This window comes from Amblyraja radiata, chromosome 13 (genome assembly GCF_010909765.2).
Source record: "Amblyraja radiata isolate CabotCenter1 chromosome 13, sAmbRad1.1.pri, whole genome shotgun sequence".
Classification (NCBI taxonomy): Eukaryota; Metazoa; Chordata; class Chondrichthyes; order Rajiformes; family Rajidae; genus Amblyraja; species Amblyraja radiata.
Genome location: NC_045968.1, coordinates 36984582 through 37012438, shown reverse-complemented (window position 1 = coordinate 37012438; position 27857 = coordinate 36984582). Strand labels below are relative to the sequence as shown.

General features: G+C 45.3%; 1 protein-coding gene across 1 annotated transcript in view; it reads left to right on the top strand.

The window, feature by feature from the left end:
• arhgef26 (Rho guanine nucleotide exchange factor 26) overlaps positions 1-27857 on the top strand; it is a 76542-nt gene that overhangs the window by 22402 nt on the left and 26283 nt on the right. The window contains exons 5-8 of the mRNA XM_033031802.1: positions 1637-1693; positions 4196-4356; positions 24732-24884; positions 26995-27124. Of these exons, the coding sequence (XP_032887693.1) occupies positions 1637-1693; positions 4196-4356; positions 24732-24884; positions 26995-27124 (501 nt within the window). The remainder of the gene's footprint in view (positions 1-1636; positions 1694-4195; positions 4357-24731; positions 24885-26994; positions 27125-27857) is intronic.

Sequence of the window (27857 nt, the reverse complement as noted above, 5' to 3'; positions counted from 1 at the left end):
CTGTGGAGATGAAGGTTTCGATATAAATATAAATTGTTGCTTAATTTGGTCATCTCAGCACTGCCCTCACTTTAATGTTGCTGCTCCATGTAATCCCTGCAAATTCCAGAACATTGTGAAACAGCAGGAGCAAAGTTCCAGGATTTTTCCCATTCATAGCCGTGCAAGGTTGCCCCCAACTGCAGATGCTACCAAAGATAGACACAAAGTGCTGGAATAACTCAGCGGGTCAGGCAGCATCTCTGGGGAAAAAGGATGGGTGACATGTCGGGTCAGGACCCTTCTTCAGACTGGGATTCCGGGCATAGCAACTGAATCGATGCGGGACCTTTGACCCCTGATCTGTAACCTAAGGAACCGAATATTAAGAATGGAACCCATGCACCTCTCTGCTCACTGAGTATCTATTAGGAATGAGCTTTGGCCGGTGTCAAACCAATGTCCAACTGTGTCATAGTAAAAAAAAGACGAAGCTCCAGAAATAGAGTCATCATGTCATACAGCACAGAATCAGGCCCTTCAGCCCTACTTGTTCATGCCGGCCAAGATGCCTCATCTATGCTAGTCCTTCCTTTAGTTTAGACTTTAGAGAATCAGGCGCTTCGGCCCACCGAGTTCGTGCCAACCTGCGATCATCCTGTACACTAGCACTATCCATAGCTAGGGACAATTTACAATCTTACAGAGACCAAGTAACCTACAACCTGTACGCTATTGGAGTGTGTGAGCAAACCGCAGCACCCAGAGAAAACCCACGCGGTCACAGGGAGAGCGTAAAACTTCATACAGACAGCACCCGTAGTCAGGATCGAACCCTGTCTTAGTCACTATAAGGCAGTAGCTCTACCACTGAGTCAGTGTGCTGCCCTTTAGTTTAATTTATTGTCATGTACACCAAGGTACAGTGAAAAGTTGTTTTTTATTGCGCAGTCAGCGGAAAGATTGTACACGATTACAATCAAGCCGTCCACAGTGTACTGATACAGATAAAGGGTATAACGTTTAGTGTAAGATCAAGTCCGATAAAGAGGTACAGAAGTGTGAAAACGCACACCTCCAGATTTAGGGACAGTTTCTTCCCAGCTGTTATCAGGCAACTGAGCCATCCTATCACCAACTAGAGAGCAGTCCTGACCTACCTGATTGGAGACCTTCAGACTATCTTTCGTCAAACTTTACTGGACTTTATCTTGCACTAAACATTATTCCCTTTATCCTGTATCTGAACTCTGTGGACTCTTTGATTGTAATCATGTTTAGTCTTTCCACAGACTGGATAGCATGCAACAAAAAAGCTTTTCAGGGTACTTCGGTACATGCGACAGTCCTAAACAAAACTAAATTAACCCTCATCTGCACAGATTAACCCTCATCTGCACAGTGTACCAACTATGATCCATGTTATAGATTAATGTAGAAAATTTAAGAAAAGCTACTTTTGTAACTTTGTTGGTGCCAAAATATGGCATCTCTCATGTACTGCCTAGGTAAGATTTGCTGTATGATTTTACCGGGTTGTGTGCAAAACAAAGCATTTCATTACCTAGGTACAGGGAACAATAAAGAATCATTGAATTGAATTTTGTTCACAAGGATGTAATGTTTGGAAATAATCTATGTGTCATTTTTCTTTCAGGTGAGGAAGAGTGGGATTTTACAGTCAATCAGCCAAGAGGAGAGGAAGAGACAGGAGGTACGAATCAGTCTTTGTTCAATAGTTGACTTCCAGATGGAGCATTGTGTCAATAGTGAGCACAATATAATACATTTTAAGGAGATAATGGTGGAGGTGGCATGGTGGTGCAGTGCTAGAGATGCTGCCTCATAGTGTTAGAGACCCGGGTTCGATCCTGACCTGGTCTGTGTGGAGTTGGTACATTCTCCCCGTGACCACGAGGGTTTTCTCCGGGTGCTCCAGTTTCCTCCCACACTCCAAAGAAGTACAGGTTTGTAGGTTAATTGGCTTCTGTGAATTGCCCCTGGTGTGCAGGATGCGCAAGTGGGATAACATCGAACTAGTGTGAATGTGACTCGGTAGGCCAAAGGCCTCTTTCCACGCTGTATCACAAAACTAACTAAACTAAAGGGTCATGAAAAAAAACCAGATTTTAAGGATTTGGGATTAAAACGGGAAGATAAAATGGCAATAATAACAATTTAAAGCAGCAATTTTAAATGGTAGAAACAAGGAACTGCAGATGCTGGATTACCAAGGAAAGACACAAAGTGCTTGAGTAATTCAACAGATCAGGCAGTCTCGCCCAAAACGTCACCTATCCATGTTCTCCAGAGATTATGCGTGACCTGCTGAATTATTCCAGCACTTTGCGTCTATCCAATTTTAAATTGTGTTCAACAAAGTGCAGGAATACTTTAAGAAGGAAAGAACCAATGTAATGGTCTTGAAGCCCCAAGGAGGTATACAAGAAATAAGGATAGGAAGAAACTCCATATGCCGGTTTCGACAAAAGATACACACAAAGTGCTGGAGTAACTCAGTAGGTCAGGCAGCATCTCTGGAGAAATGGAACAGGGGACGTTTCGGGTCAGAATGAGCCTGAAGAAGGGTTCTGACCTGGAATGTCACCTATTCCTTTTCTCCAGAGATGTTGACTGACCTGCTGAGTTCTTCTAGCACTTCAATTAAGTTTGGAGACACAGCGCGGAAACAAGCCCTTCAGCCCACCTAGTCTGCGCCAACCAGCGATCACCCTGCACTATTCTACACAGGAGAGACAATTTATAATTTTTACCAAAGCCAATTAACCTACAAACCTGTGCGTCTTGGGAGCGTGGGAGGAAACCAGATAAGAATGTTGAATAAATATCTGCATTTCGAGCTATTGCCATCTATGGATAATAAGGATCACTTTAATTCATATTGGAGTTTTATTACCATTTTTATGATACGAACCATTTATTAAACCAGAATCCTCTCCCTGCTGGCTACAGTTTTCTGTGGCTATAATGGTTTATGGTCTGAGCCAGCATTATGTAGGCTACAGTTATAAAGGGAAAAATCTTTCAATTGAAGATTCACTGTCTCCACAAGCTCTCTTTCCTCTCCACCCTTGTGAACAAGTAAATCAATTATTCTTTTTTTAGTTTAGTTTAGAGATACAGCGCAGAAACAGACCCTTCGGCCCACCAAGTCTGCACTGACCAGCGATCCCCGCACATTAACACTATCCGACACATACTAGGGACAATAAACCAAGCCAATTTACCTACATACCTGTATGTCTTTGGAGTGTGGGAGGAAACCGAAGATACTCGGAAAAAACCCAAGGGGATAATGTACAAACTCTGTACAAACAGCACTCGTAGTGGGAATGGAACCCGGGTCTCTAGCGATGCAAGCGCTGTAAGGCAACAACTCTACCGCTGCGCCACCGTGCTTTAAATTTTTTTATCTGAATTTAGTATTCATTATTCATTAATGGGCAGCACAGAGGTACAGCGGTAGAGTTGATGCCCTACAGCGCCAAAGACCAGGATAGATCCTGATTACAGGTGTTGTTCTCTGGATCCCTCCCACGCTCCAGACGTGCAGCTTTGTGGATTAATTGGCGTTGGTATAAAGGCATTGTAAAATTGTTCCTAGTGTGTAAGGATAGTGCTTGTGTGCGGTGGTCGCTGGTCGGCGCGGACTCGGTGGGCCGAAGAGCCTGTTGCCGCGCTGTTTCTCGAAACTAAACTAACCCGAAACGTCGCCTATTCCTTCGCTCCATAGATGCTGTCTCACCCGCTGAGTCTCTCCAGCATTTTTGTCTACCTTAAATAAGTCATGTCCTTACTCCTCTCCCCCACTCCTGTCAGGCAGACGATACAGAAGCTTGAAAGCGCGCACCAACATACTCAGGAACAGCTTCTTCCCCTCTGTTATCAGGTTTGAGTGGTCCTTCCATGTGCTAGGGTACTGTCTGATTTGCCTCTACCCCATTGTGGATATTGGACTTTGTCCATGGAACTGCTGTGCTACAATGCTGAGAACTATATTCTGCATTCTGTATCTTCCCCTTTAATCTACATATCGTACTTGATTGTATTTATGTTTGACATTATCTGATCTGATTGGATTGCATGCAAAACAAAGCTTCACACTGTACCTTGGTACATGCGGCAATAATAAACCTGAACCAATCCTGTTCCTACCTTCCTCTCTCTGAGCAGTCAACGCGTTCTGTATCCACAGGCCATTTTTGAGGTGATATCGTCCGAACACTCTTACATGCTGAGCCTGGAGATCCTCATTCGAATGTTTAAGAATTCCGAAGCCTTGAACATGACCATGACCAAAACCGAGAGGCACCATCTGTTCTCCAACATCATTGACGTGCACAGATCCAGCAGCCAGTGAGTCACCCGATCCAAGGTCCCCTTTGCTCATTGTCTTTTCTTTGGTTCCTACCTGACCCACGTGGAACGAGTCTCTGTGGATCTTCCATGGTGTTGGGATCGTTGGTGAAATGCAATGGCAATATTTATAGGAAAACCGAGACTGGGTCAGTATGGAATACGCACAAAAACAAATTGAGGTAAAAGTGGACAGGAGGTTAAAAAAAAAAGACTGGAGCTAACAACAGTTCAACGTCATTTTATTTTTACATCAGAAGTATAGGGATGTAATGCTAAGGTTTTATAAGGCACTGGTCAGAACGCATTTAGGATGTTGTGAGTAGTGATAGGCCCTATAACTGAGGAGGGATGTGCTGACGTTGGAGAGGTTCCAGAGGAGGTTTACGAGAATGATCCCAGGAATGATTGGGTTAACATATGATGAGCGTTTGACGCCACTGGGCCTGTACTCGCTGGAAGTTTAGAAGAATGAGGGGCGACCTCTTGAATCTTACAGATAGTGAAAAGCCTGAATATAGTGGATGCAGGGAGAAAGTTTCCACTGGTGAGAGAGTATATGAACAGAGGACACAGCCTCAGAATAAAAGGACGTACCTTTAAAATGGATATGAAGGGAAATGTCTTTAGCCAAAGGGTGGTGAATCTGTGGAATTAATTGCCACAGACGGCTGTGGAGGCCAAGTCATTGGGTATTTTTAAAGAGGAGATTGACAGGCTCTTGATTAGTAAAGGTGTCAGGGGTTATGGGAAAAAGGCAGGTGAATGGGGTTGGGAAGGAAAGATGGATCAGCCATGATTGAATGGCGGAGTAGACGTGATGGGCTGAATAGCCTAATTCTGCTCCTATGACTTATGTACTTATTAATTTGTACATCTGTACTTTAGTACTCTGAACATTCCTTAATGCTGTGATGTGTGGTGGTCATTACAATTGCTGTGCAGAGCTGTCTGCTTCTGACAATGGTTGGTTGCATTTACATTCATATGACATTTCTGTTACACTAAATGTCCCGTATTACAATTATGAAAGGCAAAGCGAGGGTTGCCAGCCAAACCCTTTCTCTTAGATTAGATTAGATTAGATTAGATAGCCTTTATTGTCATTCAGACCGAAGTCTGAACGAAATTGCAGCAGTCAAACATACAATACAATACAATAAAAAACAACAATAAACACATATTAACATCCACCACAGTGAGTCCACCCAACATCTCCTCACTGTGATGGAGGCAAAAGTCTTAGGGCTGCAGTCTCTTCCCTCCTCTTCTCCCTCTGCGCTGAGGCGATACCCCACAAGGCGATGTTAAAAACTGTCCCGCGGCTCAATCACCGCGCCCCGGGGGTGGTCGAAGCTGCCGCCCACCAGTCCTGCTGACGCAGCCGCTGGCCTGGACTCAGGCCACCACCGCCAGAACACCATAGGATATTAGGATGGAAACATCAAATATGAGGAACCATAGGTTTAAGGTGAGAGGGACAAAGTTTAAAAGGGACGTGCAAGGCACGTGGGAGAGTCTAGGACCAGAGGCCTCAGAATAAAAGGACATACCTTTAGAAAAGGGATGAGGAATTTCTTTAGCCAGAGGGTGGTGAATCTGTGGGAATCATTGCCTACTTCCATGCTGTACCTCTAAAATCATTAACAATTAGAGAAATGTGTGGGAAGGAACTGCAGATGCTGGTTTAAACCAAAGATCAACAAGAAAAGCTGGAGTAAGTCAGCAGTACAGCATTGCTGGAGAGAAGGAATGGGTGGTGTTTCGGGTCGAGACCCTCCTTCAGAATCTTTCGGGTGAAACCTTTCTTGATCTCTCAAAGGGTTGTAGAGATGGTGTAGGTCACAGGAATAGTTTTAATATTCCTGAATGCTGCCTGTTGATTATTTTGTGTGTTGTTTGATTGACTGATTAGTTAAAAGAAACAAATAAACAGATTCTTCAGCCAACCGAGTCCACAATCACAAAGATGTACAGGTGTGTAAGGATGTTCCACCCTGTATCTCTAAACTAAAGTGGGATAACATAGAACTAGTGTGAACGGGTGATCGGTGGTCAGCATGGATTCGATGGGCCGAAGGGCTTGTTTCCATGTTGTACTTCTAAACTAGACAAAACCCTCGATAGAAGATACAATGAACTGCAGATGCTAGTTCAAGAAAAAGGACACAAAATGCTGGAGTAACTCAGTGGGTCAGGCAGCAACTTAGGAGAATGTGAAGAGATGACGTTTCCGGTCGGGACCCTTCAAACCTCAGCTTATTTTTGCCAGGAGATACAGCTTTTTTTGCCAGGAGATTTGCCCTTTTTCTTTTGTTAAATAGTTTCTGACTTCATAGTTGAACTGGCCAATTCCAGTTTTGTTCCTCTACCCACTCCCTCAACAGAAGCAATAACTTCTCTATAACGACTTTATTGCGTTCCATGGTAATCTGGCTCTGAATGGACTTTATCACCTCCTGCAGTAATTTGTAGACATTCCCATTACAAAGCATTCTATTATTCTCAATCGTGTGATTTAAATTCATTGACAATCGTGCCCCTCTGTAGCAGAGTCGACAAACACCCTTTTCTAATCATTAACATGATGTAGCCTTCACTCTGTACCTTTTGCCCATTTATCTTGGCAACCATCTGAAATTCAACCTGAATCCTTGTAGTTTTAGAATCACACAGCCTGGGAAAAAGGCCCTTCAGCCCAACTTGCCTCTACTGACCAAAATGCCCCATCTACATTAGTCCCACCTGTCTGCGTTTGGTCCATATCCCTCTTTTGCTGGAGGAACTCTGTGGGTCAGGCAGTATCTTAGAGTTATAGAGTCATATACTGTAGCGTGATCTTCAGCCCAACTTGTCCATGCTGACTGACATGCACTAGTCTCACCTGCCAGCATTTGGCCCATATTCCTCTAGTCAAGTCAAGAGTGTTTTATTATAGACAATAGACAATAGGTGCAGGAGTAGGCCATTTGGCCCTTCGAGCCAGCACCGCCATTCAATGGCTGATCATCCCCAATCAGTACCCCGTTCCTGCCTTCTCCCCATATCCCCTGACTCCGCTATTATTAAGAATTATATTATAATATAAGCTATTATAATATGTCCCAGATAGAACAATGAAATTCTTACTTGCTGCAACACAACAGAATATGTAATCATAATAAATAATATAACAAAAAACTCAGGAAAAAAAAGAACAAACAATAACAGTGCAATAATAATAATAATAAGTCTATTGTAGTTCATAGCTTATGAGGTTGTAGTGTTTAATAGCCTGATGGCTGTAGGGAAGAAGCTGTCCCTGAACCTGGACGTTACAGTTCTCAGGCTCCTGTACCTTCTTCCCGATGGCAGTGGTGTGATGAATGTGTGGCCAGGATGGTGTGGGTCTTTGATGATGTTGACTGCCTTTTTGAGTTTGCCTTTACAATAAATCTCTTCGATGGTGGGGAGGTCAGAACCGGTGATGGACTGGGCAGTGTTTACAACTTTTTGCAGTCTTTTCCACTCCTGGGTGTTCAAGTTGCCGAACCAGGCCACGATGCAACCAGTCAATATGCTCTCTACCGTGCACCTGTAGAAGTTTAAGAGAATCCTCTATGACACACCGAATCTCCGTAATCTTCTCAGGAAGTAGAGGTGCGGATGTGCTTTCTTTATGATTGCATCAGTGTGCTGGGTCCAGGAAAGATCGTCGGAAATATGCTTGCCTAGGAATTTGAGGTTTTTGACTCTCTCCACCATCGTCCCATTGATGTAAATGGACCTATCCTATCCATGTTCCTGTCTAAATGTCTCTTAAACTTTGCGATAGTATTTGACAGAACAACCTCCTCCAGCACCCCGTTCCATATACCCACCACCCTTTGTGTAAAATAAGTTGCCCCTCTTGTTCCCCCCTCACCTTATACCAATGTCCTCTTGTTCTCGATTTACTCTGGGTAAAAGACTGGTGAGAAAGGAATTGTCGAGGTTTCAAGTCAAGACCGTGCATCTGGATAGAGAAGAGAGGAAATTTACATTCGTCACATTTTTTTTGTGTCCCCCATCATCAACTGTTCTCATCAAGATTCTACCCCTCAGCTGAGTACTAGAAGCAATTAGTTTAAAGACTCTGGAATTTCATCCCCTATCTATCTGCCTCTCCATCAATCTGTCCTCCTAAATAATCTTCATAGAGTCGAACAACACGGAACCAACTTGTCCATGCTGACCAAGGTGCCCCAATTAAACTAGTTCCATTTGGCCCATATCCCTCTGAACATTTTCTGCTCGTGTCCCTGTCCAAATATCTGTTAAATGTTGTGCCTGTACCATCGTTAACTGTCCTCTCCAGCCAGAGCCGTCAACAAGCTTTTGAACAACTGCCCAAATGTGTCTTGTTAGTTTACTATGTTAAAGGTACAACACAAATTGTTGTTGTGTTTGATTTAACAGTTTGTTCTATAATCAGGGCAGCCTGACCCAATTATCAAAACAGCGGGGGTTACTGTAGAGCAGTGTGACTCTAACAATAGTAGCTAATGACTGGTCTCACCCAGGGCAGAGGACAGATCCTTCTCTATTCTTGCTATCATAGAAACATAGAAAATAGGTGCAGGAGTAGGCCATTCGGCCCTTCGAGCCTGCACCGCCATTCAATATGATCATGGCTGATCATCCAACTCAGTATCCTGTACCTGCCCAGTATCCATACCCCCTGATCCCTTTAGCCACAAGGGCCACATCTAACTCCCTCTTAAATATAGCCAATTAACTGGCCTCAACTACCTTCTGTGGCAGAGAGTTCCAGAGATTCACCACTCTCTGTGTGAAAAATGTTTTTCTCATCTCGGTCCTAAAGGATTTTCCCTTTATCCTTAAACTGTGACCCCTTGTCCTGGACTTCCCCAACATCGGGAACAATCTTCCTGCATCTAGCCTGTCCAACCCCTAACTATCGATTCTCACTATTGAGGGGGTACAGCATAGGTTCACCAGGTTAATTCCCTGGATGGTGGACTGACATATGATGAAAGAATGGACCGACTGGGCTCAAATTCACTGGAATTTCGAAGGATGAGAGGGAATTTTATCGAAACATGTAAAATTGTGAAGGGATTGGATGCAGGAAACATGTTCCTGATGTTGGGGGAGATCAGGCCCAGGTGTCACAGTTTAAGAATAAGGAGTAGGCCATTTAGGACTGAGATGAGGAAAAACATTTTCACCCAAAGAGTTGTGAATCTGGAATTCTCTGCCACAGAATGCAGTTTAAGCCAATTCACTGGATATATTCAAGAGATAGTTAGATATAGCTCTTAGGGCTAAAGGAATCAAGGGATATAGGGTGAAAGCAGGAACGGGGTACTGATTTTGAAAGATCAGCCAATGGCAGTGTTGGCTCGAAGGGCTGAATGGCCTACTCCTGCACCTACTTTCTATGCTTCGATCCCATTTAAAGAGCCTGCTCATAAAGACATACAGCACGGAAACAACTCATCCATGCCGAACAAGATGCCCCATCTACACTAGTCCCACCTGCCCGCATCTAACCCACCTACCTCTTAGCTTTCTCATCCATGTACCTGTCCAAATGTCTTTTAAATGTTGTTATTTGTATTTGCCTCAACTACTTGGGTGGCACAGTGGCACAGCGGTACAGCTGCTGCCTTATAGCACCAGAGACACAGGTTCCATCCTGACTACGGGCACTGTCCGTACGGATTTGTACATTCTCCCTGTGATCACGTGGGTTTTCTCCAGATGCTCGGGTTCCCTCCCACATTCCAAGTGCAGGATGTAGGTTAATTGGTTTCGGTAAATTCCCCCTAGTGTAGGATGTGAAATTGTGGTAACATGAAACTAGTATATCGGTGATACTTGGTGGTGGGTGTGAGCTCGGCGGGCCAGAGGGCCTGTTTCCTAAACTAAACTACTTCCTCTGGCAGTTGTCCCCGTAAACCCACCAGCCTCTATGTGAAAGTAAAACAGACACAAAATGCTGGAGTAACTCAACGAGTCGGGCAGCATCTCTGGAGAACAGGGATAGGTCACGTTTTGGATCCGGAAAAAACCCACGCAGGTCACAGGGAGAACGTACAAACTCCGTACAGACAGCACCCTTGGCCGGGATTGAACCTGGGTACCGGGCGCTGTACGCCAGCAGCTCTACTGCTGCCACACTGTGCAGCCCAAAATAAACTATGTGCATGTCAAAAAATTTTTGAAAACTCACCAAACCGACCAGTGAGTTGCTCCAGCACTCTCCTTGCTGGTGCCAATCCTGCCCCATAAATAGAAATAAACATGAGAAGCAACGTGTATCTCAATGCTGAATTACGTGATGCCCCTGATTGTCCTTTAATTCTGTTTGCTGAGATACCTCAGTGCACAGTGCTCAAAGTAGGCACAGTAAGGGACGACAGATGGCACAATGGGCTAAGTGTTCGGCTGGCAACCGGAAGGTAGCCGGTTCGAATCCCGCTTGGAGTGCATACTGTCGTTGTGTCCTTGGGCAAGACACTTCACCCACCTTTGCCTGTGTGTGAATGTGTGTGAGTGATTGGTGGTGGTCAGAGGGGCCGTAGGCGCAGATTGGCAGCCACGCTTCCGTCAGTCTGACCCAGGGCAGCTGTGGCTACAGAAGTAGCTTACCACCACCGAGTGTGACTGAGGAGTGAATGAATAATGCGATGTAAAGCGCCTTGAGTATTAGAAAGGCGCTATATAAATCCCATCCATTATTATTATTAAGTAGCGCAGCGGTAGAGCTGCTGCATTACAGCACCAGAGACCATGGTTCGATCCTGACTATGGGTGTTGTCTGTACGGAGTTTGTACGTTCTCCCTGTGACCATGTAGGTTTTCCCCAGGTGTTCTGGCTTCCTCCCACACTCCAAAGACATACAGGTTTGCAGGTTAATTGGCAACAGTAAAAATTGTAAATTATCCTGTGTGTGTGTGTGTGTGTAGGATAGTGTTAGTTTATAGGGATCGCTGGTCTGCTCAGACTCGGTGGGTTGAAGGGCTTGTCTCTGCGCAGTATCTCTAAACTAAACTAAACACAGTTGACGAGTGAGAAGGAAGTCCTGGGGTTGCGAGATAGAGAGAGCATGTCACAATACTAGTTGGACATGGCAGGAAACAGCTGGAGGTTGTCATTAGTAATGCTGCCTCGACAGCTGTGACCAGCTGTGCATTCTTGCCTTCTCTGGTCTTCCCATTCCCTTCCCCTCCCCCCCCTCCCAACTCCCCCCCATCACACAGCTCTGCCCTAACACACTGTTGATAACTACATAGTATGTTGTACACCGCAAATGTGGCCACTTTACCCCATTGATCAATATTAGTTCCATAGAAGGGCGGCATGATGGCACAGCGGTAGAGTTGCTGCCTCACAGAGCCAGAGACCCGAGTACAGGTGCTGTCTTGTACGTTCTCCCCGTGACCTGCGTGAGTTTTCTCCGGATGCTCTGGTTTCCACCCACATTCCAAAGACTTGCAGGTTTCATGGTTAATTGGCTTTGTTAAAAATTGTAAATTGTCCCTATTGTGTAGGATAGTGCTCGTGTACGGGGTGAAGACTGGTTGGCTCAGACTCAGTGGGCCGAAGGGCCTGTTTTCATGTTGCATCTCATATCTGTATCTAAGTTTCTTCATCCCACAACTGTCCATCTGAGTCCATGAGCTAAATAGAACTGTTGAGGGTGTTAATCAGTTTAGAGATTGAGCATGCAACTGCAACGCCCATGAACAAGGACACATTACAAAAAGTGCTAGGCCCATCTACCTGGCCCATCACAGGCACTGCCCGCCCCGCCCCGCCATCAAAGTGATCTATAAGAGGTGCTGTCTCAAAATGGCAGCCAGCATCATCAAGGACCCATAACAAAAAAATGGCACAAAGTGCTGCAGTAACTCAACGGGTCGGGCAGCATTTTTGGAGAACAAAGTCAAAGTCAAACTTATTCGTCACATGCACCCGAAGGTGCAGTGAAATGAATTTGCCAGCAGCGATACACTTAAAAAGAGAACACACAACACACAATAGAATTTAACACAAACATCCACCACAGCATTCTTCACTGTGGTGGAAGGCAACAAAGTTCAGTCAGTTCTCCTCCTTTGTTCATCCGTGATCAGGGTCATTAACCCTCCGTAGTCACCACTACGGACGGCCAAATGTACAGGCCCTCTCGTGGGGATGATGCAAACTCGGGAAGGTCAAACACACTCCGAGGCTTGAAGCGCCCAAATCGGCACTTTCCTACCGGAGACCGCGGCTTCAGGATGTTATAGGCCGTAGGCCGGCGGTCGGAGCTCTTCTCGGGCGATCCCCGACAAGGGATCCCAAACTCTGGATGGTAAGTCCATTCCACGCCCGCGGCTGGAAGCTCCGCAGACCACAGTCCCATAATGCCAAAGTCATGGAAAAAGTCTCCTTTCCGTCAAGGAGGCGACCAAAAGCGGTTTCCCCCTTTTCCCCCCCACACAAGACATACCAAGAGACACCGACATTGACAGGGTTTAGGTCGAGACCCTTCTTCAGAAAGATACGAAAGATTTAGATGGTATGGGTCAAACGTGGGCAGTTGGGACTAATTGAAGTATATGCAAGACAACATTTCAAAAACATCGGGACAGGTACATGGTTTAGTTTAGTTTAGTTTAGCACGTGTACCAAGGTACAGTGAAATGTTTTTTGATGCGTGCTAACAAAATAAACTAGCTTGGATGAGCCATCTTGGTTGGCATGGACAGTTTGGGCCAAAGGGCCTGTTTCCTTGCTCTGACTATGACTCTTTTCCATCGACTGCTGTGAATACCATGACATTAATTCAGTTCTGGGTTATGTCTGCGATTGTAATTGTTCGGTATGTTTGTTTGTTTGTGGAGAAGGTATGGATTCATTATCTGAGGGTGTGACAGTAGTATAAGTGGAACTATTATCTATAAAGTTGGCAAGGACCTACTTCTTGGTTTCATAGATTGGAAGCTGTGGAGAGCGCAGGACTTTAACTTGAGTGGATTCATCCATTCAGGGCGGCATAGTGGTGCAGCGGTAGATTTTCTGCCTTACAGCGCCAGACACCTGGGTTCAAACGTGACTACAGGTGCCATCTGTATGGATTTTTTTAACGTTCTCCCTGGGACCGCGTGAGTTTTCAGCTAGATGCTCCGGTTTCCTCCCACACTTCTAAACATGTACAGGTTTGTAGCTTAATTGGCTTTGATAAAAAATTATAAATTGTCCCTAGTGTGTAGGATAGTGTTAAGGGCTTGTCCCTCTTTCACGACCTAACTCAAGACCGTTTTTACTCGTGGACATTTTTCATTAGGCTAGAAAAATGCCCGACGTACTTAATGCCACGAGTACCTACGACTAGCAGCATGACCTACCGATAACCTACCTATGACCTCGTGACAACCATGATGCGAGTATGTCAAGGGCAAACTTGGCAGAGGTCGTGAATTAGGTCGTGAAAGTGGGACAGGCCCTTTAGTGTACAGGGTGATCGCTGGTTGGCGCAGACTCGGTGGGTCGAAGGGCCCTCTTCCGCTCTATATATCTAAAGGCCCAAAGTCTAAACATAACTATTTTTCCCAACTGCAGTTGCATAAATTCCTCGATCTATAACACAGCTCAAAGCGGCACTACAGCCTTCGTCGACCGATCCCATCATTCCAGATCCCCGTCATTCACGAGGATGTTGACAAGACATGAGGGTCTGAGCTATAGGGAGAGGCTATGACTTTATTCCTCAGAGTGCAGGAGGATGAGGGATGATCTTATAGAGGTAAGATCATGAGGGGGTTAGGTTGGGTGAATGCACAGTCTTTTACCCAGAGTAAGGGAATCAACAACCAGAGGACAAAGGTTTAAGGGGAGGGGAGATTTAATAGGAACCCAAGGGGCAACCTTTTAACACAGAGGGTGGTGGGTATATGGAATGAGCTGCCAGAGGAGATATTTAAGGGAGGTACTATCACCATGTTTAAAAGACATTTGGACGATTAAATTGATAGGAAAGGTTTAGAAGGATACGAGCCAAACGCAGGCAGGTGGGACTAGTGTAGAAACATAGAAAATATGTGCAGGAGTAGGCCATTTGGCCATTCGAGCCAGTAACGCCATTCAATATGATCATCCAAAATCAGTACCCCGTTCCTGCTTTCTCCCCCTATCCCTTGGTTCCAATAGCCCTAAGGGCTATATCTAACTCCAGATGGGGCATGTTGGTTGGTGTGGGGAAGTGGGGCAGAACAGTATGACTCTATGTCACTATCACTCTGCAATCCACCTTCACCAACCCACTCTAATGTCCAAATCCTTCACTCGTTTTATTTATTGTTGATGTAATTGAAGGCCTTGTGAAATATATGCATCTTGGCCTTTTCCTCTACATCTTGTAATCCTAATTCTAATGCAGTATCTTTATTGAGCAGTGACAGTGCTGATGGTATGTGGGGTGGCTCAGGTATTTGTATTGAATTACTTACATTTTTCGCATGTAAACAGACCACTTGGCCGAATTCTTCTGTGCTGGTGATAGACACAAAATGCTGGATGACTCAGCAGGTCAGGCAGCATCTCTAGAGAGGAGTAGGTGATGTTTCGAGTAGGAACCCTTCTTCAGATTGAAGAAGTCTGAAGAAGTGTTCCGACCCTAAACATCCCCTATTCGTTTTCTCCAGAGATGCTGCCTGGCCCGCTGAGTTACACCACCATTTTGTGTCTATCTTCGGTATAAATCAGCATCTGCAGTTACTTTTTACACATCTACTGCACTGGTGTTTGTACACAACACAGACTCCCTCCCATTTCATCTATCACTTGATATCTAACCATATTAGGTATATTATTGTCACATGTACTGAGGTACAGAGAAGAGCTTGGTTTTGCATGTGTTCCAAACAGATCAACTATTGCCATACATACATACATACATACAATCAGTTCAAACTCTAGTACAATAGGTAGAGCAAAGGGGAAGATATAGAGTCCAGAATATAGTTCTCAGCATTGTAGTGCACCAGTTCCAGTGTTCCAAAGTCCAATGTCCTCAATGAGGTAGAGGTGAATCGCACAGAATCCTACAGAGTACCCTGGGGAGCAACAGTGGAGCAGCGGTAGATTGCTGCCTTACAGCGCGAGAGACACGGTTCAATCCTGATTACTCCTCTGTCTGTACGGAGTTTGAACATTCTCCCCGTGACCGCGTGGGTTTTCTCAGGATGATCCGGTTTCCTTTCACACTCCAAAGACTTGCAGATCTGTAGGTTAATTGGCTTCGGCAATATTGTAAAATTGTCCCTCATGTGTAGGATAGTGCTGGTGTATGGGGCGATCGCTGGTTGGCGCGGCTTTGGTGGGCTGAAGAGCCTGTTTCTGCGCTATATCTAAAGTCTTTTTGTATCCCAGAGGCAATGCTCTCTCTATCTGCAGTTTTAGGATTCGGTGATGAGTTCATTTGTTTAGCAAGAGGACAAACGTCCCCCCAGAGCTCAGATGCAGCCTCCCTGAAAGAACTTAGGCCATTAATGCAGATTCTTACAATGCACCCACTGTCTTCTGTAGAATCCAGGCAAACACATTCCAGTGGAGTATTGATACCACAGTAGAATGTGTGTCTTGTCCCCCTACTCGAGAGATCTGAATAATGCATTCTCCGCCTTGCTCCGTAACTGAGGACCAGTCTGTATTGTCCAATCTCAGGGAAAGAGTAGCAGACATTCATGAGAAGCACTGGCTTTAAACCAAACAGTGGCAGCATTAATATTGTAATTTAAGTGCTTGAACATCACAGGGTTAATCCCTCAACTGCCTCTCCCGTTGCAAAGCCCGGGGGATTTATTTTTCAATTTCAAAAATAAACTTTATTCCTAATTAACAATATATACAAACCATTCAAAACAAAACTCTTCACACATTCTTTGGTCTATACATTTAATTGTGTTGTACTCAGTAGGTAGTGTTAGGGCATAGAACATGGAACACTAGAGACACAAAGTACTGGAGTAACTCAGCGGATGGGGAAGCTTCTCTGGAGAGCTTGGATAGGTAACGTTTTGGGTCGGGACTCTTCAGACTGATCGCAATGGGTAGGGGAGAAAGTTGGGAGAAATTGTCTGCCTTCACGTGATTCATATCCTTCCATTCTATTCAAAGGCGGCACAGTGGGCAGTGGTAAAACTGCTGCCTTTCAACGCTAGATACATGGGATAGTGGGTGCTGCCTGTGTGGAGTTTGCACCTGTGACCGCGTGGGTTTTTCCGGGTGCACTGGTTTCATCCCACATTCCAAAGACGTGCAGGTTTGTAGGTTAATTGGCTTCTGTAAATTGTCCCTAGTGTGTAGTATAGGGCTAGTGTATGGGTGATCGCTGTTCGGTGTGGACTCGTGGCTGAAGGGCCTGTTTCCATGCTGTATCAACAAACTAAACTAAACATTCCCTGCACATCCATGTGCTGTGGTGTTCCATGTTCTATATTTTGTCTGACTCAATTTGCATGGTCAGACACTGAAATGGTCCCTCAGGGTCTTTGGACGTTAGAGATACAGAGCGGACACAGGCCCTTCAGTCCACCGAGCCCATGCTGACCAGCGATCACCCTGTATACTAGCACTATCCTACACACTAGGAACAATATACAGAAGCCAAATAACCTATTGTTAATTAGGAATAAAGTTTATTTTTGAAATTAAAAAATAAATCGTTCTGGCTCTGTAACGGAAGAGGCGGCTGAGGGATTTACCCCGTGCACTAAATTGACAATATTAATGCTGCCACTGTCTGGTTCAAAGCCAGTGCTTCTCATGAATGTCTGTTACACTTTCCCTGAGCTTGGACAATACAGACAATTTTACAGATCTGCACATCTTTTGAGTGTGGGAGGAAACTGAAACACCCAGAGATAGCCCACGGGGTCACAGGGAGAACGTGCAAACTCTGTACAGGCAACACTCGTAGTCGGGATCGAACCTGAGTCTTTGGCGCTGTAAAGCAGCAACTCTACCACTGTGCTGCCAAATGAGATATCACACAATGGAGATTCTGAGCCAGAAAGAGTTAACAGTGTGACCAGGGCTGCCTGTGAGCTGTCTTGGCCCTTTGCCAAGCTTACATCTTAAGTGCTCAACTCTAATAACTCAGCAAGTAACAGGTGCCTTGTGCAGTGTAGATTCCAGCAAAGACTTAACCTGCATTTAGCATTGAAAATCAGTCCGCTGCATCGTAAACGACTGTGAACTGAAAGAACCCGCCATGGGAAAGGGACAAGTCACATCTTACTCTGAAAACAGACTAAAGGAACACAGGCATGGTGGAGATAGATATATGACTCCTCACACTGACACCTTTGAATCGCAAGGCATCACACCCTCCTTCAGAATAAAGTTCCTCTCCACACACAGTAATCACAGCGTTATTAAACCTGTGCCAGCAGCCTCTGCTCAAAGGAGAATAGTCCCAGCATTTCCAGCCTCCATATTAACAAAGCCACTCATTGCTAAACCTAATGATGTTAGCTATACTTTCATTCATTAACCATAATGAATTAGCTTATACTTTTGCAATTCAAAATTTCCCTTGTAGTAGGTTTGAGTTCCCACCCTAAACCGAAAGCATTCTTTGTGACTTACTTCTGTACTTGCTTCACAATGAGTAGAAGGACTGCAGAGGCTGGTTAATACACAAAAGGACATAATGTGCTGCAGTAACTCAGCAGGTCAGGCAGCATCTCTGGAGACCAGGGATAGTTGACATTTCAGCTGGATTCCAGGAACTGCAGGTGGTAGTTTACAGGAAAAAGACACAAAGTGCTGAAGTAACTGCAGGTCAGGCAACATTTCTGGAGAACATGGATAGGTGACGGTTTGGGTTGGCACCCTTCTTCAGACTGACTCCAGGTCAGATGGTGTTAGATCAGGAGAGCAGCAGGAATCACAGAGGGGGAACAGTGAGAGAGGGTCTCACAGGACTCCTGTCGGAGAGAGGAGGAGAACGTCTTCAACGTGGGCCTACTTCGAGGAGAATTCACAGTGAGGCCGTAAAAGGTAGATGCAAGGAACCGCAGATGGTGGTTTACAGAAAGGACAAAGTGCTGGAGTAACTCACCATATCAGGCAGCATCTCTGGAGAAGATGGATAGGTGATGTTTTGGGTCGGGAGCCTTCTTCAGATTGATTGGGGGGGTGGTTCGAAAGCTGGGAGAGCAGAGAGGTAGGACAAAGCCTGGCAGGTAATAGGTAGATAGAGAAAGGGATATAAGAGGGGGAGGGGAGAAATAGGTGGGAGTCCAGTTTACACCAGTCTTTTAGTTTTAGTTTAGGGATACAGCATAGATACAGGCCATTCAGCCCACCGAGGCCTCACCGACTAGCAATCACCCATACATACACTTATTCTAAGTTATCCCAGTTTGCATCCTACACACTAGGGGGCAATTTACAAAGGCTAATTTCCCCGACAAACCCACACATGTTAGAATGTGGGAGGAAACCAGGGCACCCGGAGAAATCCCAGGCGGTCACAGGGAGAACATGCAAACTCCACACAGACGGCACCCAAGGTCAGGATTTAATCCGGATCTCTGACACTGTGAGGCAGCAGCTCTGCCAGCTGCACCACTGTGCCACCCCAGATCTACATAGAGATCTATGGTTGATAGGTGAATGTCACTGTATGCTGGGCTATAGGGTAAGGAATGGAAGGGGTTAATTAGTGAACGTCATTGTATGCTGGGCTATAGGGTAAGGAATGGAAGGGGTTAATTAGTGAATGTCACTGTATGCTGGGCTATAGTGAAGTGCAAAGAGCGCCATTTCCTTTGAATGAAACATCTGTCCAACCTAGCCGCTGAAGACTGATGGCCTTTGGAACATTCCCTCACAATGAGAGACAAGGGCCTTTTTGTGCTCACACATTGTCAGTGATTCTCGCTATGACAACCTGCAATGAAACATGCGCTGGCACCGGGCCAAGATGCTGGAGTGCGGGAGGAGACTAGCTTGCCAGCATCCACTTCACTGCACTTTGGCTTTGATACCCGCTGGCCGAGGTCACCCCTGCTCACCCGAGCCTGCATCTCACTCCCCACCACCAAGGACTCAAGGTACAGGCAGTTCCAACAAGGGCCATTTGTTACCTCCGTCCCTGGCCTCACTGAGAACAATCTGCAGGTGACTCATTGAAAAGCACCAAGTATGAAGGTTTAGTTTAGAGGTAGTTTAGTTTGAGATTCTGCCTTACCCGCTGAGTTACTCCAGTATTTTGTGTCTCTCTTTAGTTTGAAGAGGTAGTTTAGGGGTCTAAATTAAGGGCTCGACCAGAAACATCAACTATTCTTTTTCTTCAGAGATGCTGCCTGACACGCTGAGTTACTCCAGCATTTTGTATCTATCTTTCGTTTAGTTTAGTTATTGTCAGGTTTACCAAGGTACAGTGAAAAGCTGTGGGAAGGTATTACAGATGCTGATTTATACCGAAGACAGACACAAAATGCTGGAATAATTCAATGGGTCAGGCAGCATCTGGGGTGAAAAAGGTTGGGTGATATTATGGGTCAGAACCCTTCCTCAGGTAGCTGAAAAAGGTCAGAATAAACCAGCGCTGGTAATAGATGACCAAGGAAAGGTGGAGCCAATAATTGTCTATTGTTGGCTGGGGAGGTGATAATGAAAAGAATGCAGTGATGTGAACAGTGGAATGGGTAGGACGACTAGGGTGGGGAGGGGTGGGGTGGGGTAGCTGAAATGCAAATGCAGGAGTTACTTGACATTAAAGAAATCAACATTCATAACGCTGGGTTGTAAGCTATCTGAGAGTAGTTTAGAGGTAATTTAGTTTAGTTTATGGTCACTTGTACCAAGAGACAATGCAAAGCTTTTTTCTTGTGTGCTATCCAGACAGTGGAAAGACAATTCAAGATTACAATCAAACCATCCACAGTGTATAGGGAGGTTTCACGGCAGTCGGGTCACGACCCATGACCCGTACTGTTGCTACGCTACTCCAAATGGATTACACGCGATGAACTGCAGGTAAGCACTTACCATTGTTTCCAGCGTAGCGGGCCCGTTAAAATCCGCTGAAATTGTCAATTTTTGCGCTGTAAATAATTATGGAAATCGGGATAAGCCTGTGAGACATTTAGCCTACTTCAGAATTCCAAAAGTGAGGAGAAATGACGGCAGATAGAAGCGAGAGCTGAAGGGACAACAACAGTCAGAGTGCTTAGCGAATATCGGTCGTTTGCTCACTGCATTTCATCAACTAAGGTGTTTTTTCTTGATTCCTTTGGCATCTAAAAAGTTTCAGAAGTGATAAATCTGGCTGTAATTTTTTTTAATCGCCCATGGTTCCCGTGGGTTTTTACATACAAAATGAAAACGCATCTGAAGAAACATTTACAGCCAGATTTATCACTTCTGAGAATTTTTAGATACCAAAGGAATCAAGAAAAAACACAAATAATGCCTTACTTGATGAAATGCAGTGAGCAAACGCGATAATTCCCAGTATTTCCAATTCCGATATCTGCACGGCCAATGTTTACCAAGCACTTTAGCTGCTGTTGTCCCTTCAGTTCTCGCTTCTCTTTCCCTTCATTTCACTTCACTTTTGGAATTCTAAAGGTGGGTACATGTCTCTCACACTTACCCCGACTCCCACAATTTATTTCAGCACAAAAATTCAACATTTTGGCAGTTTTTAACAGGTAGGAAAGTACGCGTTTTTAGCATTAATAACATATACCGGAAGTGACGGATGTCCTCCAGATGGATTGAGCGGCTCCGTGCGTCGAGCCCTCTGACCCAGTGACCTTACGCGCAACCCCCCTATAGATACAGGATAAAGAGAATGAAGTTTAGTGCAAGGTAAAATCCAATTAATGATAGTGCAAGGGCCTCCAATGAGGTAGATAATAGGTCAGGACCGCTCTCTAGTTGGTGAAAGCATGATTAGGTGGGACGACAGATGGCACAATGGGCTAAGTGTTCGGCTGGCAACCGGAAAGTAGCCGGTTCGAATCCCGCTTGGAGTGCATACTGTCGTTGTGTCCTTGGGCAAGACACTTCACCCACCTTTGCCTGTGTGTGAATGTGTGTGAGTGATTGGTGGTGTTCGGAGGGGCCGTAGGCGCAGATTGGCAGCCACGCTTCCGTCAGTCTGCCCCAGGGCAGCTGTGGCTACAGAAGTAGCTTACCACCACCGAGTGTGACTGAGGAGTGAATGAATAATGCGATGTAAAGCGCCTTGAGTATTAGAAAGGCGCTATATAAATCCCATCCATTATTATTATTATTATGATTCAGTTGCCTGTTTACAGTTGGGAAGACACTGTCCCTGAATCTGGAGGTTTGCATTTTCAAACTTCTGTACCTCTTGTCTGTTGGGAGAGGAGTGAAGAGGGAGTGACCAGGTGAGGCTCGTCCATGATCAGGCTGGTGGCCTTGACGAGGCAGCATGGTGTAGATGGTCGATGGTGGTGTAATTCCGGTCCTATACTTACCCCCTTAGTCTGCTTCAGTCAAACACCGAATACAAGCACTGGTAATCAACTCTCTTTATCATCCAACAGCAATACAATACCTAGTCCAACGCCGCGGGTCTGATCCTTGTCTCTACTCGTTCAAGCCCTTCAGCCTCGTGCGAATAGAACAACTCCAGCAGATCAGCACAGTCCCATGCGCTATCCCAGAAGATCAGCACAGTCCCATGCGCTATCCCAGAAGATCAGCACACCCTCATGTGCTCTCCTCTCTTTTATATCTTCACGGACCCTTGGCGTGAAATACATGGGGGGGCAACCCCCACAAGCCGATCATCAATAAAGGTTACAAAATATATTAATTGACAGTTCCCTAACCCAATCACAGAACATCTCATAATATTGTTTCGATAGAAAGCACTTGGTGGGAAACAATTCCATTAAGCAAAGAAACATTCTACCAGGTAAAGTAAACAATTTGGCCAAGGCCCCTCTCCTTGACCAATCACGAGTAACAGCGCGAAGACCATGCAACACAGTTAGCAACATTATTATAACCCATCATCTCCCAACCAATCTTGAGCATGCATGTGCAGCAGGACCTAGCTCTCTCATGCAAAACCCTCATACATATTATCGATTAAAGGCCATCTGTACATCAACCTTTATTCAACCTCTTCCCAGGTCACACACACTCTGGAGCCATGATGCTCATGGTCTTTGCAGCTTTTGCAAAAGATGTCAAGCAGGCTTTGTAAAGTAGAAATCCACCATTTTGTCAGGTACCCAAAATTATATCAGTGTCAATATTATCAGTGTCAATGGAAAAGGTGGTTGGTTTGTTTGATGGTGCCAACTTAAACTAATCTCCTCTGCCTTCACATGATCCATATCCCTCCATTCCCTGCATATCCATAAACCTATCTAAAAGTCTCTTAAAAGCCACTCTCATATCTGCCTCCACCACCATCTCTGCCAATAACATTCCAGGCACCCTGCTATGTTGAAAAAAAAAACACACATCTCCTTTAAACTTTGGCAATTTGCTGGCAGTCCGAAGAATAATCCTGACCTGAAACTGTACCTATCCATGTTCTCCAGGAAAACTGCCTGACCTGGTGAGTTACTCCCAGTACTTTGTGTCTTTTTTAAATGTAAATCAGCATCGGCAGTTCCTTGTATCTACCTCTCCTTTAAACATTACCCCTCTCACAGTCTTTAAGAACTGGCCAAAGAAAATCAAACAAAATAGAAGCTTAACACTCGCAAAGAGATATATCGGGGGAGTAAGGTTTCATTGAGTGGAATAGACAGATTAAAATAATCGTGTATTTGCAAAGCTGTGCCTTTTGTTTCAGAGGTGTGAACATTTCTATGAATGGCAAGGGGCTGCTCACAGTTTCAGTTTCACAAGTAAACTTTGGAAGGTTAGCTTGGTTAACATCACAATAAAAAAACCTCCTTGGAAGCTACTGGTGGTGTTTGGCTAAGGGTGGGGGAGGTGTGAGGTTGGGGAAAGGATGGTCATCACTAATCAATGGTTTGTTTATTATCTCGTGTACCAAGGTACAGTGAACTACTGTCTCAGTGTAGATTATTGTCACGTGTACCCAGGTACAGTGAAAAGCTTTTGTTGTGTGCTAACCAGCAAGCTCAGCTCAGCAAGACGATCACCATACAAAATAAACACAATCCCACGGTTAGTACAGAATGTACGGAACAGCCCACTGTGTCCACATGCAGGAGACGCCACTTTGGCACCATTTTGCAGTCCCAGATGCAGCCCATCGTGGTCGTCCTACGAACCCTGGTCCCTCTTCTTGCACGGCCCTCTTCAACCCTTGTTCCGTGGGGGGGGGGGGGCCCACCCACAGCCAACCTCAAGGGTGCGGAAGGTAAGACCCCCCCCCCGGTTCTTCTTACCGGCTCTTTATCCAGCGTCCATCACCATATCCTTCAACCTCTCCTACTCCTGGTCCACGGGATGAATGACAAGCAACTTTATGACCTGGAAAAGATATTCTAGGTTTAGATGGACACATAATGCTGGAGCAGGCAACATCTCTGCAAAGGTGCAAGAAGAGGTCCGAAGAAGGGTCTCGACCCGTAACGTCACCCATTGCTTCTATCCAGAGATGCTGCCTGTCCTGCTGAATTACTCCAGCATTTTGCGGTCTTTGGTGTAAACCAGCACCTGCAGTTCCTTCCTAACATATTTTAGATTTAGGTTTGTTATTGTCATGTGTACTGATGTACAGTGAAAGGTTTTGGTTTGCATGCTGTCCAAACAGTACATAAATTTAATTGTAAAACTCAAAAGATACAGAGTGCAGAATATAGTTCTCAGCATTGTAGCGCATCAGTCCCAGAGACAAAGTCCAATGTCCGCAATGGGGTAGAGGTGAATCGGACAGTATGCTAGGTTATGGAAGGACCGTTCAAAATCCTGGTGATATAGGAGAAGAAGGTGTTCCTGAGCCTGGTGGTGTGCGCTTACAAGCTTCTGTATCTTCTGCCTGATGGGAGCGGGGAAAAGAAGGAATGACTGGAGTGGGGCATTTTTCACGAAGTTGAGGCTTTTCTGAGGCAGGGGTTCGAGACCTGGGTTCGATTCTGACTAGAGGTGCTATCTGTACAGAGTTTGTACATTCTCCCTGTGACTGCGTGAGTTTTCTCCGGGTGCTCCGGTTTCCTCCCACATTCCAATTGGCAAGTTGGAAAATTGTCCCTAGTGTGTAAGAAAGCGCTATTGTACAGGGTGATCATTGGTCGGCGCGGTGGGCCGTAGAGTCTGTTGTTGCGCTGTGTCTCTAAAGTGTAAATGTTGTTGCAGTACATGCACCAACTCCGGCAGCTCATTGCCAGTGAATCTGAGGCTTACTGTGCTGCCCCTTTGACAGGTTCTTCAAGGAGCTTGAAGCCAGGCATCAGCAAGATGCAGTGATTGAGGACATCAGCGACATCGTGGAGAAGCATGCCGCCTCCACCTTCGAACCCTACGTGACGTACTGCTCCAACGAGGTCTACCAGCAACGCACTCTCCAGAAGCTCCTGTGAGTGTGTCTCCTAGCCCATTGTGATCCCTCCCTTCCTGTTGTTAAGGAAGGAACTGCAGATGCTGGTTTACACCAAAGGTAGACACAAAATGCTGGAGTAACTCAGCAGGTCATGCAGCATCTCTGGAGAAAAAGGAATAGGTGACAATTCGGGTTATAGTCATAGAGTCTTACAGCAAGGAAACGAACCCTTCTGCCTAACTTGCCCACACCGGCCAACTTGTCCCATCTACACTAGTTCCACCTGCCAGTGTTTGACCCATATCCCTCTAAACCTATCCTATTCATGTACCTGTCTAAATGTCTCTTAAATGTTTTGATAGTACCTGCTTCAACCACCTCCTATGGCAGCTCGTTCCATATACCCACCACCGTTTGCGAGAAAAAGTTCTCCCTGAGGTTTTTATTAAATCTCTCCCCTCTCATCCTAAACCTAAATCCTATGGTTCTTGATTCCCCTACTCTGGGCAAGAGACTATGTGTGTCTACCCGACCTTATCCTCTCAAGATTTTGTACTGGATTTTAGTTTCGGGTCAGATGTTTCAGTGTGACGAAGGGCTCCACCCGAAACATCACCTGTCCATGTTCTCCAGAGATGCTGCCTGACCCGTTGAGTTACTCCAGAACTTTGTATCGCACTGTTGATATTTGTTAAAGAGGAAACAATAAGCAAATGTTAAGTGAGGCCTTAATGGTATTGGGGTGGAGAACAGAAGTAGTGAATATCTATACAGATATACAGTCATGTTGCAGTTGTATAAGATGTTGGTGTGGCCACACTTAAGAGTATTGTGTTCCGTTTTCGACACCAACTTATAGGAAATATGTTGTCAAGCTGGAAAGGGTGCGGAGAAGATTTACGAGGATGTAATTCCTTGGAGGGCAGAAGGATGAGAGGTGATCTTATAGAGGTGTACAAAACCATGAGAGGAATAGATCAACCTAAAATGTAAAGCTCAGTAGATGTTGTCTGATGCCAATGAGCTGAGACATACAGCGTTTCAGAACAATATCTGGGCCAAGCATGATGCCAAGCTAAACTAATCTCTTCTGCTTGCACATGATCCACATCCACCCATTCCCTATACATCCATCCACCTTTCTTAAAGCCTCTTAAATGCCATTATTGTATCTGCCTCTGGCAGTGTGTTCCATGCACTGTGTAAAAAATTTGCCCCGCATGTTTCCTTTAAACCTTGTCCCTCTCTCCTTATAGTTATCAACTCTAGTATTTGATATCACATTGAATAGTGATGCTGGCTCGAAGGGCCGAATGGCCTACTCCTGCGCACCTATTGTCTATATGTCGGTCCTGGGGAAAAAAGGTTTTGACTGTCTACACTTTCAATGTCTACTCTAACATAATTTTATATACGTCTGTCAGGTATCCCCTCAATTCCTAGCATTCCAGAGAAAACAATCCAAGTCTGTCCAACCTCCCCTTATTGCTAATCCCCTCTAATCCAGGCATCATTCTGGTAAATCTCTTCTGCACCCTCTCTCCAAAGCCTCCACATCCCTTAAGTAATGGGGGCGCCCAAAACCGCACGCAATACTCCAAATGCGGCCTCATGACTTCCCCAGGAAAACCTCCACCCTTCCCGTCTTTTCTCACCTCTGCGCACCCCCACCTCTACTATCAGTCTGAAGAAGAGTTCCGACCCGAAACATCAGCTGTTCTTATTTTCCGGAGATGCTGCCTGACCCGCTGAGTTACACCAGCATTTTGTGTCTATCTTCATGGGTTCCTGACTCTTATACTCAATACTCTGACCAATGAAGGCAAGCATACAATACTTGGATCACTATAACAACATTTAAAATACATTTGGATAGGGACATGGATAGGCAAGGTTTAGAGGGATATGGGCCAAAAATGGGCAGGTGGGTCTAACATAGATGGGGCTTCTTGGTCAGCATGGGCGAGTTGGGCCAAAGTGCCTGTTTCTATGCTGTATGACTCCATTACTCATACGCCTTCTTAACCACTCTAGCCATGCTGCAATTCGTGCTGGAGTTCTAAGATGCGATCTGTTTTCTTGCTGTTGCCGTGATGGGTCTTCTGTTCTCCTCTCAGTTGTGACTTTTCTTACTTTTCACCGACAGAAATACAAATCCGAGCTTCAAGGAGATCCTGATGAAGATCGAAGCCCACCCTGACTGCAGGAACCTGCCCATGATCTCGTTCCTCATTCTGCCCATGCAGAGAGTCACTCGCTTGCCTCTACTGATGGATGTAAGGAGTAGCTGAAGTATTCAACGTCAAAAGTCAAAGTCAATTTTATTCGTCACATGCACCCGAAGGTGCAGTGAAATGAATTTGCCAGCAGCGATACACTTAAAAAGAACACACAATATTCTCCCCTCAAGTCCATGTGAAAAAACTCGATTCCCATTTAAAATCTGGTGTCAGTCAATCAACTAGATTGTTGTGGAATCAGCGAAGAGTGGGTAACGGGGCGGCACAGTGGCGCAGCGGTAGAGTTGCTGCCTCACACCACCATAGACCTGGGTTCGATCCTGAATACGGCGCTGTCTGTATGGAGTTTGCACGTTCTCCCTGTGACCGCATAAGTTTTCTCCGGGTGCTCCAGTTTTCTCCCACGCTCCAAAGACGTGCGGGTTTGTAGGTTTAATTGGTTTCTGTAAATTGTAAACTGTTCCTAGTGTGTAGGATAGTGCTAGTTTACGGGGTGATTGCTGGTCGGCGCGAACTCGGTGGGCCGAATGGCCCGTTCCCACAGTGTGTCTCTTAACAAGTCAAAAATATTAACATTCCAGAAGTATGGTTCTGGGATTTGAACTCAGATCTTCAGATTACTAGAGTAGTACTGGAGCAGTATCTCTGGGCCCATAATTGTTGGTCTCTGTTGGACTCTCTGGGCCCATAATTGTTGGTCTATGTTTCTATGACTCCTGTATTAAAACAAAATGATTTCTGATTTGCAGTAATTATCATTGCTCAGATG